Source organism: Lampetra planeri, chromosome 5 (genome assembly GCF_965212315.1).
Source record: "Lampetra planeri chromosome 5, kcLamPlan1.2.h2, whole genome shotgun sequence".
Lineage (NCBI taxonomy): Eukaryota > Metazoa > Chordata > Hyperoartia > Petromyzontiformes > Petromyzontidae > Lampetra > Lampetra planeri.
Genome location: NC_136111.1, coordinates 17199089 through 17212432, shown reverse-complemented (window position 1 = coordinate 17212432; position 13344 = coordinate 17199089). Strand labels below are relative to the sequence as shown.

Here is a 13344-nt window from a genome sequence, read left to right as displayed (position 1 = left end):
AATGTAAAAACTAATACAAAAAATACACGGTACAAATATAAATAAAATACTATTATGTTTCGCGCGCAGAGAGGTTTGGGAAATAAATTCTCTGAACACGTGACCACGGCTGTCCCCACTTTGACACCTGGAGGAGGTGAGGGGGGGGCTACATCACTTTGGGTCCCGAGACAATAGACATCCGCGGAAGTCACCTTCACACAAACAAAGTTACGCTCGCTCGGTTGTTTATGCGTTGACACAGATCTGCGGCTGTGGTTGTAGCTATATATACGGCTGTAAATTCAGAGTTCAATTTTTCCTTGTTGCGCTATGGAGTAGCGAGAGGCGGAACTTCCGCGGATTTAGCTGCTGCACCTGAATTTACAGCGGTGGCGAAAGTCAGACACAGAGCGGAGAACAGCATCGAATTCATCCTACATCTCTCTACGTAAATATCTCTACACATCACTTCGTATAAGCACCTAGGCACACCTGGGCAACAGTTTGGCACACCTCGCCCCCTCATCTGGATTCGAACCGAGTGACACCTCCCTGTGAGGACGCGGATTCTGAACCCGTCGCCCCGTTATTTTTAGCAGCGCGTTTCATCATCGCCACTGTGGTTGAACTGCTCTCCGCACTCCCGCCCCAGTCATGGGAATGTGGAATTTACTCCCCTCCTCCCTCCCTCCCTCCCTCCTCCCCTAGGCAAGACGGACCGTGGTCACGAGTGGAACACGGGTGTGAAGTAAGGCATTCATTCATACGAGTGTCGCTTAATGGCACTGAGAGACGCGGCTCGCTGCGAGCGGCCCCGCGGGGTGGGGGGGGAAGGTATGGGGGGGGGCATTGGGGTGGGGGAGTGAAAGAGGGAGACCACCCTAGGGGGGGTAGGGGCAGACAGGGATCCAGGTGCACACGGGATGACCCAGGTGTACACTGGGACGCGGCGCGTGGGCCGTCTCAAATGGCCATGACGTCTTCATTGAGGTCGCTTTATACACGTGTTCTGGGTTTATTTTATTTACGTTTGTATCGATGTGTGTATGTATGTACGTGTGTTGTATGTATGTACGTGTGTGTTGTGTTAGTGCGCGCATCTCTATTTGTGAATATATCTATGAGTGTGCGCGAATGTCAGTACGTGTGTGCGTCGTTAAGTACCTATGTGTGTTCTGTGTACGTGTTCTTTAATTTGTGTTTATTGTCGCTATGTACCTGTACGTATCTCCGTGTGATCCTGAAGTGTGTATATGCGTGTTGTACGTACGTATTATATGTGTGTGATTTGTACAGTATATGTTTATATATGTGTGTATCTATATGCCTGTGTGTGGGTGATGTGTATATACCTATTTGTGTGTGTAGCTATGTATATGTAGCTATGTGTGGGGCCACTGCCCACGTGCACCTTTTAAAACATTTTCTTTCAACAAACATCACAACATTAAACACTGAAATCTGGTCCCTGACCCATTCCCCCAGCACCATCACCAGCACCGGCTGCTTCGCCATCATCACTACCATCATCACTACCATCATCATCATGACTACCATCATGATCGTAAACACGACTACTACCAACAAAATCGTGACCACCATCGTAATCATCACCATTATCAACATCATCTTCGTCTTCAGCCCCATCATCATTATCACCTCCGCCAGTTCATTATCATGACTGACGCACCACCACCAACATCAGTGAGCATGACTACCATCACTGCCAGTCCAGTATCTTGACAACCCTCTACATCATTGAGACACTACCGCTAACAATTATTACCATCAACACCACTAGTTCCTCATCGTGAATTTGATCACCACCATCTCCACCACTTCATCCTTGTTACCTTCGTCTACATGAGCCATCACCACCATCTCCGCCAGTGTGTCATTGTGGCTTTCATCATCACCACGATCATTATCATCATTACGATCACCTTGATCATTGCCAGTTTCCTATCATGACCTCCATCACCAGCATCACGCCATCGTGGGAACGTCCTGGGCGCCCCTCACCCCCACCCCACGTTCCTTGCCGCCCACCACCCCACGCTCACACGGGCGTAGTTCGTCGGTTCGCGAGCGGCAGCGTCGAGTCGTCAAAGTCGTCCTTGCTCGAGAACGCGTGGGGCTGCAGGAAGGGCCCGGGTGGCCCACGAACAGAATTGTAGGCGGAGGCCGACGACACATCGCGGCCTGGCGTGGCCTGCAGCGCGTACATGGGGATGATGTCCGTGACGGCCATTGGCATGGGAGGTCCCACCTGCGTCAACCTCGGTGCCCCCAAGGGCAGTAGCTGCTGCTGTTGGTGCTGCTGCTGTTGGTGCTGGAGCGACTGCGGAGCGAGGAGGCCTGGCGAGGCGTCGCGGGAGCGAGCGGGGTCGCTTGAGCGCGACGAGGATCGCGAGCGGCGGCGGTAGCGCGCCCGGTACGTGGAGTAGGGCCCCGGGGCTGGCACGGGCCGCTTGAGGTGCTGCAGCTGGTGCGGCCGGGCCCGTGCACGGGCCACCCGCGTCTTGTCGATGTAGACGTGGACGGCAACGACACCCACCACCTCGGCGAGCACAAAGGAGAGCGCGCCGAAGTAGAAGGACCAGCCGTACTGGTAGCTGCTCTTCTTGGAGTCACTCTGCGCCGGGTCGTATGAGTTGCTCGAGATGTACACGATGATGCCGATGATGTTGCTCAGGCCTGGGAGACGCGCGGGAGAGACACGACGGAGGGGTGAAATATTTTCCAAGGACACCCCAACCACCTGGACTTCCCTCCGCCCCTACCAGCACCAGGAGGTGGTTGAGGAAACATTTTCTGGAGCTCAGCCAAGGACAGCTACCAGCTTCAGCAGAATGAAGCCCTAATTAAGGCTGCGTTATTGACGAATAAATGTGTTGAGGTTTTGTTTATTAATTGTGCCTATCCAGGGAGTAAACTAAGCATTTGGTGATGCTGCTGCTGCACTGGTGCACAACGCAGAATTAACAAAAAATACTCAAAACACTCGTCAACAACACTGGCCATAAAATAGAAAAAGACAATACGTAATCAGCAACGTTTCGGGTAATGGCCCTTCTTGTGCTGTGAAGAAGAGTCATTGCCTGAAACGTCGCCGAATATATGAAAATACACACATACATTTAGTTTTCTGCAAAGGCCCACAGTGTTGATGACGAGCGTGTTGGAGATTTAAGTGGGCAGTGTGGTGTTAGTGCTCGAGTTTGAGAGCCGGAGCTGGCGGTGCTCACCCGCCGACACGCAGAATATGCCGGCGCCCAGCAGGATGTTGTGCTTCCGCTTGTAGAGTTCACTCGCTGCCACCGAGACGCCGCCAAACAGCAGCAGCGTCGCGCTCAGGATGGGGAACGCGCTGGACGCTCGCACCACGCCTATAACAACGACGACGACAACAACAAAACCGCCGTTCACTGTTAAGTAGCAGTGATGTCATCGTGGCGCTTGTGCCATGCTAGGTGCACTTTAAAACCAGGTGAAGTATAAAAGGCCCGCTGGCAAGTCACGGAACAGACCCATGGGTTTTCTGCCTGAGGTGACTGGCAGATGCACCAACTGTGGTCCCTACTGTGCCAACTGTCTGCGTTTTAGCCACCCGGCGCTCTGCTCATTGTTGTGAGCGTCACTCTCCGTTGTTGCCGGAGGGCGACTGCCACAAACTCCCAAGGAAGTGCCCTTCACGAACCTCCTCTCCAAAGGTCGATCTTGACAACGCTGGTACCAAACATACATATGTAAAAACAAGACAATTCCCTCTGGCAGTCGCCCTCCAGCAACGAAAGTGCCAGCATACGCTCGGTCGCCTTTGTCTCCCCAGTGTTGATGTTCTCACACCGCACCAGGTACTCGCTTATGGCTGAGTCGATATTGGGGATACCCAGGACCGGTTGAAATATTCGTCACATGATTAGTGGTCGAGAGCAGGAATATAACTCAGGGCGCCAGGTTCGGAGTGCAGTGTGCTAACTACTGCACTTCCAATCCCCACACACAAACACACACACAGATCCCTATTACAGCCTACACAGCCAGGCAGGGTGTGCCCAGGTCTGTATGTGTATACGAATGGCCAGGTGTACCCAGATGTGTATACGAATGTTCAGGTGTACAGGTGTGTATGTGTATACGATTGCTCATGTGTGTACAGGTTTGTACGTGTAAAAGATAGCGCAGGTGTGCCCAGGTGTCGCCAGGTGTGTATGTGTATTAGATTGTCCAGGTGTGCCCAGGTATGCATGTGTATACGAATGGCAAGGTGTGCCTAGATGTGATTGTGTATAACATTGCCAAGGTGTGCCCAGGTGTGCCCAGGTGAGTTTGGGTAAAAATCGCCCAGGTGTGTATGTGTATAAGATAACCCAGGTGTGCCCAGGTGTGTACGTGTATAAGATCGTCCAGGTGTGTATGTGTGTAAAATCACTGATCACCCAGGTGTGTATGTGTGTAAGATTGTCCAGGTATGCCCAGGTGTGTATGTGTATACGATCACCCAGGTGTGCCCAGGTGTGTATGTGTATACAATCACCCAGGTGTGCCCAGGTGTGTATGTGGATACGATCACCCAGGTGTGCCCGGGTTGTATGGGTATAATATCGTCCAGGTGTGTATGTGTGTAAAATCACTGATCACCCCTGTGTGTATGTTTTTAAGACCGCCCAGGTATGCCCAGGTGTGTATGTGTATATGATCACCCAGGTGTGCCCAGGTGTGTATGTGTATATGATCACCCAGGTGTGCCCAGGTTGTATGGGTATAAGATCGCCCAGGTATGTATGTGTATACGATCACCCAGGTATGCCCAGGTGTGTATGTGTATAATATCGCCTAGGTGTGTATGTGTATAAGATCGCCCAGGTGTGGCCAGGTGTGTATGTGTATATGATCGCCCAGGTGTGCCCAGGTGTGCCCAGGTGTGTATGTGTATCAGATCGCCCAGGTGTGCCCAGGTGTGTATGGGTATAAGATCGTCCAGGTGTGTATGTGTATAGGATCACCCAGGTATTATGTGTATAAGATCACCGATCAACCATGTGTGTATGTGTGTAAGATCGCCCAGGTGTGCCCAGGTGTGTATGTGTATAAGATCGCCCAGGTGTGCGTTCTCTCACGCAGCAGGTACTCCGCGCTGCCCTTCTCATAGTCCTGGTCGTCAGGGAAGTAGTCAATCTTCTTGCAAGCGCCCTTCAGCTCCCCTGGGGGATAGAGCAAGGGACAGCACAGGCCGTGTCACAACTCTTTGCAACATCAGCAACAGCATCTGCAACAGTCGGAGTGATACTCGGCAGGAGCAGAAGTGGCGATAACAGCAGTAGCAGCAACAATAACAGCCCAAGACGTAACAGCAGCAGCGCCATTGCCATCTATAGCAGAAAAAACACTGAAATTATCGTCATCATCATCATCGTCGTCAATACTGAAAACAGTAAGTAGTTTACCTCATCAAAAACATCAACGTTGAGTTTACCTCATAATTTGCCACAAACCATTAACATCAACAATTTAGTTTACCTCACCATTTGCCATCATTAACATAATCACCGCATTTAAAATCATCAATAACGGCTGTCATAGACACAGAGACACTGCATTTACCATAATCAGTAACATGAACACTGAGTTTACCTCACCATTTACCATCATCAACACTGAGTTTACCTCAGCATTCACCACCATCATTAACATCAATACTGAGTTTACCTCAGCATTCACCATTATTAGCATCAACACTGAGTTTACCTCAGCATTTATCACCATCATTAACATAAATACTGAGTTTACCTCAGCATTTACCACCATCATTAACATTAATACTGAGTTTACCTCAGCATTTACCACCATCATTAACATCAATACTGAGTTTACCTCAGTATTTACCATCATCAACACTGAGTTTACCTCAGCATTTACCATCATCAACACTGAGTTTACCTCAGCATTTATCATCATCAACATAAATACTGAGTTTACCTCAGCATTTACCATCATCAACACTGAGTTTACCTCAGCATTTACCATCATTAACATAAATCCTGAGTTTACCTCAGCATTTACCATTATCAACACTGAGTTTACCTCAGCATTACCCATCATTAACATACATCCTGAGTTTACCTCAGCATTTACCATTATCAACACTGAGTTTACCTCAGTATTTACCATCATTAACATAAATCCTGAGTTTACCTCAGCATTTACCATCATCAACACTGAGTTTACCTCAGCATTTACCATCATTAACATAAATCCTGAGTTTACCTCAGCATTTACCATCATCAACACTGAGTTTACCTCAGCATTTACCATCATTAACATAAATACTGAGTTTACCTCAGCATTTACCATCAACACTGAGTTTACCTCAGCATTTATCATCATCAACACTGAGTTTACCTCAGCATTTACCATCATTAACATAAATCCTGAGTTTACCTCAGCATTTACCATTATCAACACTGAGTTTACTTCAGCATTTACCATCATTAACATCAATACTGAGTTTACCTCAGCATTTATCATAACATCAACACTGAGTTTACCATCATCATCATTCACATCAGCACTGACTTTCCCTTAGCATGTATCACCATCATTAACATCAGCACTAAGTTTACCTCAGCATTAACTATCAGCACCATCGTTATTAACAAACATTGACTATGAATCGTGTTGCTTGAACGATTGCTATTGGAAAGCATTGACAAACGAGGCGCATATCGATTGGCTGATGGGCATAACATTGTGCTTAAGGTCCACCGTGACGACCCATTGTCAAATTACATTTCTTTATGCCTCGTGTACTTTGAAACAAAGATCATTGCCCGAAACGTCGCCCATTGACCCCACTGTGTTATTGAACATGTGTTCAGTTTTTTTTGTTGTTGTTAGATTTGTACTTGTGCACCACTGGCAGCAGCAACAGCAGCATTGCCGCATCAATTGTTTAACGGCAATTTACTTCATTGTGGCTCCTGGGCTATGGCGTCACCGAGCGTGCTTCATTCGCGGCGACGTCATCCGCGTGATTCATCGGCGATGACGTCACCGTGTTTAATGCTAGCCGCGATGACGCCACTCATTGTGACCCAACTCTCCTCCCTCACTTCGTGATGACGTCACACGTCTGGTGGGGTGGGGTGGGGGTTGAGGCCGCTGTCCACGCGCGCCGGTGCTGAAGGGCGGCCCGGAGCGAACAGAGACCGGGCGATGTCCGTTATTTAACCAGGCGAGGAAGGACCCTTTGAGATTAATTACCCGCTGTGATTTACGTCCTTTGTTTAAGCCACGTGAGCGCGAGCGAGCCCATTGAGAAATCGCTATCTCGTGCGATTCGCGTGCGTTAGGTCTTTATTAAAATCCGTGCGAGCCATTGTCCGTCGCCATTGACGCCCTTCAACTTGCTGTAGGCGAGAGACTCGGAGTTTATTATTTCAGCTGGTTAAGGCCCATTGAGCTAAGCGGCTCTTTTACAAGGACGACCGCAGCCCCTAGAGAGACCGCTGCGATTAACTGCTTCCTTTGTGCTGACATCTTTATTTAGCAAAATGCAAGCTCGTTTTGAGATTATCCCGTGCGATTTGAGTCACGTATTTAAGCGTTCCAAAAAAAATCCCATTCTATCGTGATCGATGCCATTTATTTTACCAACCGAGATTCAATGCCTTTTTCCTGTGACTTGACGTTGACATAATTTAAGTAGGCGAGTTGCTCATTGAGATATGAATCGCCTTTGGTATCGACTCCGTCTATTTAACAAAGTGAGAGCTCGTTGAAATTGAACGAATCTTGTTATTCCGTTTGAGAGTCGTTTAAAATGCATTATCGCTGTAACGGGAGACCAGGAATCCGCGTCCACAGAGACTCGCGTGCTAATTTCATTTTGATGTTGGATTTTTTTTCAAACATATCATTTTCATCGATGACACCCGCAGCCCACAACGGTATTCTCTTGCAGATGGCGATGTCATAGGGTATGCACATTATCTTTCCCGCAACAGTAAGGGGCAATACATACATTACACCATGCACACGCACTACTTTAGCCATGGCGAGTGCAGCGAATGTCAAATCGTAGTCGAGATCGCTCAACAAACGCAAATCAGTGGCTGTGAATCCCGGCACTGTAATGTGGACAGTCACGCACACCGCGCCATGGGGCTAAGCGCAAATTACGGTCCTTCCACTGCCTCTTGGGTAGTCAGGAGTGAGATGGAGTGAGATGGAGTGAGATGGAGATCGGCACGGTGAGAGGGAATGGGGAGAGATGGCGAAAGAGAGGTGGAGAGAAGGTAGAGAGAGGTGGAGAATAAAGAAAGGAGAGAGTCTGGAAGGAGAGAAGAGAAGAGACAGTGGTTGAGGGGGAGAGCGCAGAGGAGATGGAGATGGATGGAGACAGAGGATGAGAGATGGAGAGAGTCGGAGATGGGGAAATAAGTGAGAGATGCAGCGAAATACACAGTGGAGAGGGGATGAGAGATGGAGTAACACACGCAGAGGAGGAGTTTAAGAGAGGCCGGGGGAGGGAGGAAGGCAGTGTAATGAGAGATGGAGCGACAGACACACGGGGAGAGGTATGGGCGATGAATAAACACACAGATGTCAGGGAGATGGAGAGAGACACAGAGCTGGGGTGAGAGAGAGGAAGGAGATGGAGTGAGAGGCGCAGAAGAGAGGGGGAGGGAGGCAAAAGCCAGCCATGTCCCCTCCCTCCCTAACAAAGCGCGTGCCCGCGACGCCCGTGAAAGCGCCCAACGCCCCCGCCATCTTGTTGTGCACGCGCATCTCTCCCGCAACCCCCAGGGGGTCCTAACCCCCTTCGCCCCCCCCTTCGCCCTTGTCCCCCACCCCTTCTTACCCTACCCCTCAAAACAACAACAATATCAACCGAGCATCCTTTATTTCTCCATAAAGGCCTCACTGAGCCTCAAAAGGTCATTTTCAGGAGCGTCCCGCGTGGGGCTGTGTCGCCAATTCCTGGTTGAGTGTTTATGATGAGGACACACGAGTGACCGGAGAAAACCCCACGCGTGCTAGAGGAGAACGCTCGAAACGTCTGGACGAAGAGCCGGGAGTATAAACGCACCTTGGGATGGTTATTATTTCGCCAATAAAACAGAAAGAGCAGCTTTGCATCGAGGTAGGAGCAAGGATAGAGATAGGGGTAAAGATACATGGATAGACAGGGGTATGAAAATAGATGTGTCTATAGATAGATATCGGGTCATAAATAGAGATTTAGGCAGCGATAGAGATCGGGGTAGGGAAAGAGATAGGCGTAGGAATGGGGTAGAGCAGGTGGTATGGGTAGAGATAGGGTAGAGATTGTGTTATGTGTGGGGGTCGAGATAGGGGTAGGAATAGAGATCGGGCTAGGGATGCTGACAAGGGTATGGATAGAAATAGGGGTAGGGGTAGCGTTTTTGTAGAGAGAGTGATAGGTGTTGGGGTATAGATAGGGGCAGGGATAGAGATACGAGTAGAGATTGTGCAGGGATAGGAGTCGCAATAAAGATAGCGATAGGGATAGAGATCAGGGTAGGGATTGAAATACATACCGAAAGAACCAAAGAGTATGGATTCCTGCAGTCACGAAAGCTTCAAATCCAGATATAAGTATAGGCATTCGATATAGCGGTAAAGATAGAATAGAGATAGGGGTAGGCAAAGCGTGAGGCCGATGTGTGACGTTACAATCCCAAACCCCACCGTGAACCGGGTTCTAATCTCAGTTTTTATTCTATTGGTGACACAGCCGCCCCCCTCGCTCCCATGCACGCCACCGCCTCCCCTCACCCGCCACAACCCCTCCCCTCACCCCCCCACCTCCCGAGCGCCTCGCACTCGCTTGACACAACAATGGACCTGAGATTTCACCGGTGCCGCCATCACCGCCTTCACGCAGGGGCTGTGGGTCACAGTGACCGGCCGCACCGGCCTCATAAACCCCAACACTCACCACAGCCACAACACTCACCACAACACTCACCACAACACTCACCACAGCCACAACACTCACCACAACACTCACCACAACGCTCACCACAGCCATCACGCTCACCACAGCCACAACACTCACCACAACACTCACCACAACGCTCACCACAACACTCACCACAGCCATCACGCTCACCACAGCCACAACACTCACCACAACACTCACCACAACACTCACCACAACACTCACCACAGCCTCCACACTCACCAAAACACTCACCACAACACTCACCACAACACTCACCACAACACTCACCACGGCCACAACACTCACCACAACGCTCACCACAGCCACCACACTCACCACAGCCACAGCACTGAAAACAGCCACACCACTCACCACAATGCTCACCACAACGCTCACCACGGCCACAACACTCACTACAGCCACCACACTCACCACAGCCACAACACTCACCACAACGCTCACCACAACGCTCACCACAACACTCACCACAACACTCACCACAACGCTCACCACGGCCACAACACTCACTCCAGCCACAACACTCACTATAACCACAACACTGACCATAACCACAACACTCACCATAACCACAACACTCACCACTACCACAACACTCACCACAACGCTCACCACAGCCACCACGCTCACCACAGCCACCACACTCACCACAGCCACAGCACTGAAAACAGCCACACCACTGAAAACAGCCACACCACTCACCACAATGCTCACCACAACGCTCACCACGGCCACAACACTCACCATAACACAACACTCACCATAACCACAACACTCACCACTACCATAACACTCACCACAGCCACAACACTCACGGCAAAACTAACACCACAACCACACTACTCACCACAACCACATCACAGCCTCACCACTGACCACACCATTCACCACAACCACAACACTCACCACAACCACAACGCTCAGTGCAGCCACAATCCTCACCACAACCACAAGACTCATCATATCCACAACACTCCTCAAAATATCTACCACAACGCTCACCACAACTGCGACACTAATCCCAACCACCCCTCTAACCTCACAAACGCACCCATACCTCAAGATTCACCAACTCACCCACACCTATAGCCTCACCAAAGCAACCACTCTTCTACCCTCACACACTCACCTACACCTCGAGCCCCACCAACTCACCCACACCTTTACTCTCACCAACTCACCCATACCTCTAACCTTCACAAAATTACCCACCCAACTTGCCTCACCAACTCACACCACTCCACTAACCTCATCAACTCCCCCACACGTATAGCCTCACCAGTTTCAGTGGCTCCTCCAACCGCCCAACTCAACTAGCCTCACTAACTTGTAAAAGCCTCATCAGGCTCAGCTGCCCGACAGACATCACAAGTCTCACCAACCCCCCCAGCCTCAACAAACACAAGTCTCACCAAGCCCCTCACCGGTCTCACACAAACCTGAGGATTGCGCCTACATTTCCATCATCGCCACCCTCACCATCCCGAAAGACCTCACCTATATATTTATTTTGCCTTACTACTCTCACTAAACCCTTCAATCCTCACGCATCCCTCAGGATCGTACGAGCATTGCTAGCCTCACCAACCCACCATCGGCTTCACCATCCATCACCAGCCTCACCGCTCGCTCAAGATCTCACCAACATTTTGCCGCCGAATCAAACCTACCGCCCTCATCCTCACCACCCCTCCTCAACCACCCCACCCGGTGCCATCACCAACAAACAACCCTCGCTCTCACCCCCCCCCACCGCGTACCTTCGAGGCAACACTTTCTCCAGAGGCCCGAGTGCGTGAGCACCTCCTGCATCTTCTTGCCTGTGTCATTGTCGCCGTTGTCCTTGCTGTGGCACAGGCCGCGCGCGTACAGCCAGTAGTCGGTGCCCACGGCGATCGTCATGAGACTGAAGGCGGCGAAGGCGCCCAGGGTCGCGAGCAGCATCCGCCCTCCGCGCTCACCCGCGCCCACTCCCATGCTGCTGCCGCATCCTCTACGGGGCCCCCGGTGGCCGGAGGAAGCGGGGACGGGGTGGGGGGGGGTCTGTCTCCCTTGGGGGGGGGGTCTGTCTCCCTTGGGGGGGGGGGGGGGTCTGCTGTCTGTGTCTTACTAGGTGTGTACTGCGTTGCGTGTCTATCTACTCGCGAGTCTGTGTATCCCCTGTCTCCTGTCTCACACTCCTGGATTCTTCTCGAGTCTCTTAGCCCTCTGTCCCTTAGCTGCGTCTTTGTCTCTCGCTCTCTTGTCTCTGTGCTTGTGTCTCTCTGCGTCTCAGAAGCAGGATCAGCACTCTACATTGTCTGCGTCAATAGCCCCTTGCTTCGTTATCTCCCTTCTCGCTACAACGGCAGCGTCTCCCTCCTCTTTGCCACTAGCCGAATGCGTCTTCTCCCCCATCAGCTGCATCAGCTGCAGCAGCTCTCCTTGACTCTCCGCGCCTCCATCAACAGCAGCTCCTTGTTCCTTCGCCGTGTGTCTCTACAGCAACCCTCCGTCTGTCTCCGCGTCTCTCCCCCGTGTCTCACTCGCTGTGTTTCCCTGCTGGTATCTCTGTCTCTCTCTCTCGCCTTGTCTCTCTCGTCGTGTCTCTCTACAGCGGCTTCTGCACCGCAAAAAGCTCCCTGCACATTAGCGCTCTTCTCTCTCCTTCCCCCAATGACTTCTCATCCCTTCTACAGCGCCTCTGTCTTCCTCCATACCACCTCGCTCTGTGGCTCGATCTCTCTCCTCCTACAGCCTTCCACAATGTCCTATCTACAGCATCCCTCTCTCCCTGCAATATCGTCTCCTTGTTTTTCACAGCATCTCGTAACCTCGTACCGTCTCTCTCTCTCTCTCGCCTCCCTATGGCACCGTTCTATTCATTCCCACAGCGTCTCTCTCGACAGCTGCTGTCTCCATAGCGTGTCACTCCTACAGCATATTCCTCTACAGATCATCTCGCAATGTAGCAAGCATCTCCTTACAGCTGCCCTCTATAACATCCGCATCCTAAATCATCACCGCACCTTCTCGCTCTGTCTCATCTCTCTCTCTCTCGAACAGCCACTCTCCCCCCCCATAGCATCACGCTCTATGCTATGTCTCTCTATAGCACGACGCTACACACATCACCTCTACAGCATCTTGCCCGACGGCAGCATCTCCCCCCGTTCCGCAGCTCTGCCCGCGTCTCCGCGTCTCGCGTCCCGGTTCCTCCTTTCCAGAATCTCACTCCCGATTCCATGAGCAGCCTCGGGGAGAGGGTGGGGGGACGTAGTGGGGGGAGGGGAGGGAGGGAGAGGAGGTGGGGAGAAAGGAGGGGGTGGGGGACGTCAAGGCGCGGCTGGCGGAGAGGAGGGGCTGGGTGCGAAATGTTCCGAGCCGAGATG

At 51.1% G+C, this 13344-nt stretch overlaps 1 protein-coding gene across 1 annotated transcript; it reads right to left on the bottom strand.

Annotated features, from left to right (window-relative positions):
* Window positions 1-697: 697 nt before the first annotated feature.
* On the bottom strand, window positions 698-12004 carry LOC144719039 (voltage-dependent calcium channel gamma-2 subunit-like). Its single transcript, XM_078594787.1, has 4 exons — window positions 11734-12004; window positions 5106-5189; window positions 3231-3371; window positions 698-2679 (listed from the first exon to the last, which is right to left on the bottom strand). Exons 1-4 carry the CDS (start codon window positions 11948-11950, stop codon window positions 2042-2044), a joined length of 1080 nt encoding a protein of 359 aa, XP_078450913.1. The 5' UTR covers window positions 11951-12004; the 3' UTR covers window positions 698-2041.
* Window positions 12005-13344: the final 1340 nt, after the last annotated feature.